This window comes from Ceratina calcarata, unplaced genomic scaffold, assembly GCF_001652005.2.
Source record: "Ceratina calcarata isolate Rehan_Ccalc_2016 unplaced genomic scaffold, ASM165200v1 scaffold4672, whole genome shotgun sequence".
Lineage (NCBI taxonomy): Eukaryota > Metazoa > Arthropoda > Insecta > Hymenoptera > Apidae > Ceratina > Ceratina calcarata.
Genome location: NW_017170824.1, coordinates 1 through 1,293, shown reverse-complemented (window position 1 = coordinate 1,293; position 1,293 = coordinate 1). Strand labels below are relative to the sequence as shown.

The following is a 1,293-nucleotide window of genomic DNA, read 5'->3' as shown; positions in this document are numbered from 1 at the left end:
TAAACGTACTTTTCACCGATTTGTCTCAATGTCGTAACGAGCAGTCAAAAGATATCTAAGTCTTCAGAGTGCAGAAAAATGTATATCCTGTTAAATAGTTAATCATATTAGACAGTATACATTGGTATGTATGCATATGTTTGTATATATGTACATTATATTACAGATATCATCATGAAAAGGGGTATTTCGTGCTAATCCACTCCAGCAAAACCTTGAGAACCTTCAATCGCTTTTACCAATTTTTCCCTGAGTTGTTGATAACTTTCGTAAGGTGGTAAATCAATACGATTAAAACTGAAATCGGGATAGAATTTTCAAATTATAAATATCTCAATTTAATTATTGTGTTTTAAATATTTCAAATCTAAACGTTTCACGTTGACTTAAAATTACACACTTACCAAGTATGAGCTCTTGGATAATTTTCTGGAGTACCCCATTTTTCAATCGTAAACAATTGCGGTCCGTTGCTACCATAAAGTTCTTTAAAACCATTCATCGGTACTCTTGATGTACCAGTTACAAACTGTAAAAGTCTGGATCTCATCTCGTTACTAAATGAAAGCACTACTCGCCAAAACCACTGAACAACGATGTGATTAGCATGATAGTCTCCTTTGTACAATGTATTCTGTTTCCAGTCTCGTACATCAATATGTTGAATACCACACATCAACAATTCTAATTCGTGTTCGTCAAATATCTTTACCAACGTTGGTGGTATAAGAGCATTAAAACCTTCCAAAAATGCATTCATTTGTTCTTGAACTCTTGAGACAAAACGCCATTGTATAACTAAAGCGATATATTCATCCTTATTTTCATTTGTTAATGGTACATTAGCACCATCCGGTTTCAACTCTCTTTGAGATGTATGTCCAAAACTTTCTTCATCGACAGAAAATGTAAGTTCCAATTCACTGGGATCGTTCTCCTTGATCCATAATAACGAATTATAATATTCGGAATCAACGCTCTCCATATCTTTTAAATCAATAGGTTTAGCCAACATCATTTTATAAAAGGGTCGAATGAAAAATGCTGAAAAGAAATTACAATTTTATTTACACACACACCATCTCTTTAAGAAATGTTTAATACTCTCGATATAATTAAAATACTTCTTACCGTCTAACAGTTTTCCGTGGTAAACAGCCATGCCCGCTATGCGACCAATAAATTTGAAGTAATTTAAATGTTCTTCATTACATACTCCCGAGAACGGATTAATTTGCAAAGTGTAATTGTCCCTATAAAGTATTAATCATTACTTCATTTCTATATATATTA

The 1,293-nt window shown here is 32.6% G+C and overlaps 1 protein-coding gene across 2 annotated transcripts; it reads right to left on the bottom strand.

Annotated features, from left to right (window-relative positions):
• Positions 1 to 4: 4 nt before the first annotated feature.
• On the bottom strand, positions 5 to 1,250 carry LOC108627391 (E3 ubiquitin-protein ligase Nedd-4-like). Of its 2 annotated transcripts, XM_026815557.1 has the most exons (4): positions 1,132 to 1,250; positions 405 to 1,044; positions 165 to 297; positions 5 to 87 (listed from the first exon to the last, which is right to left on the bottom strand). In XM_026815557.1, the coding sequence occupies exons 1-3, from the start codon at positions 1,160 to 1,162 to the stop codon at positions 195 to 197; spliced, it is 774 nt and encodes a 257-aa protein (XP_026671358.1). In that variant the 5' UTR covers positions 1,163 to 1,250; the 3' UTR covers positions 5 to 87; positions 165 to 194. The 2 variants fall into 2 exon arrangements, with proteins under 2 accessions (XP_026671358.1, XP_017884088.1); XM_018028599.2 differs by having other exon boundaries at positions 7 to 297.
• Positions 1,251 to 1,293: the final 43 nt, after the last annotated feature.

Coding starts and splice junctions, on each gene's coding strand:
- LOC108627391 (XM_026815557.1), bottom strand. CDS start 1,162: ATGGCTGTTTACCACGGAAAACTGTTAGACG. Junction 1,045..1,131: donor CCACGGAAAACTGTTAGACG/GTAAGAAGTATT, acceptor ATTTCTTTTCAG/CATTTTTCATTCGACCCTTT. Junction 298..404: donor TATCCAAGAGCTCATACTTG/GTAAGTGTGTAA, acceptor TCCCGATTTCAG/TTTTAATCGTATTGATTTAC.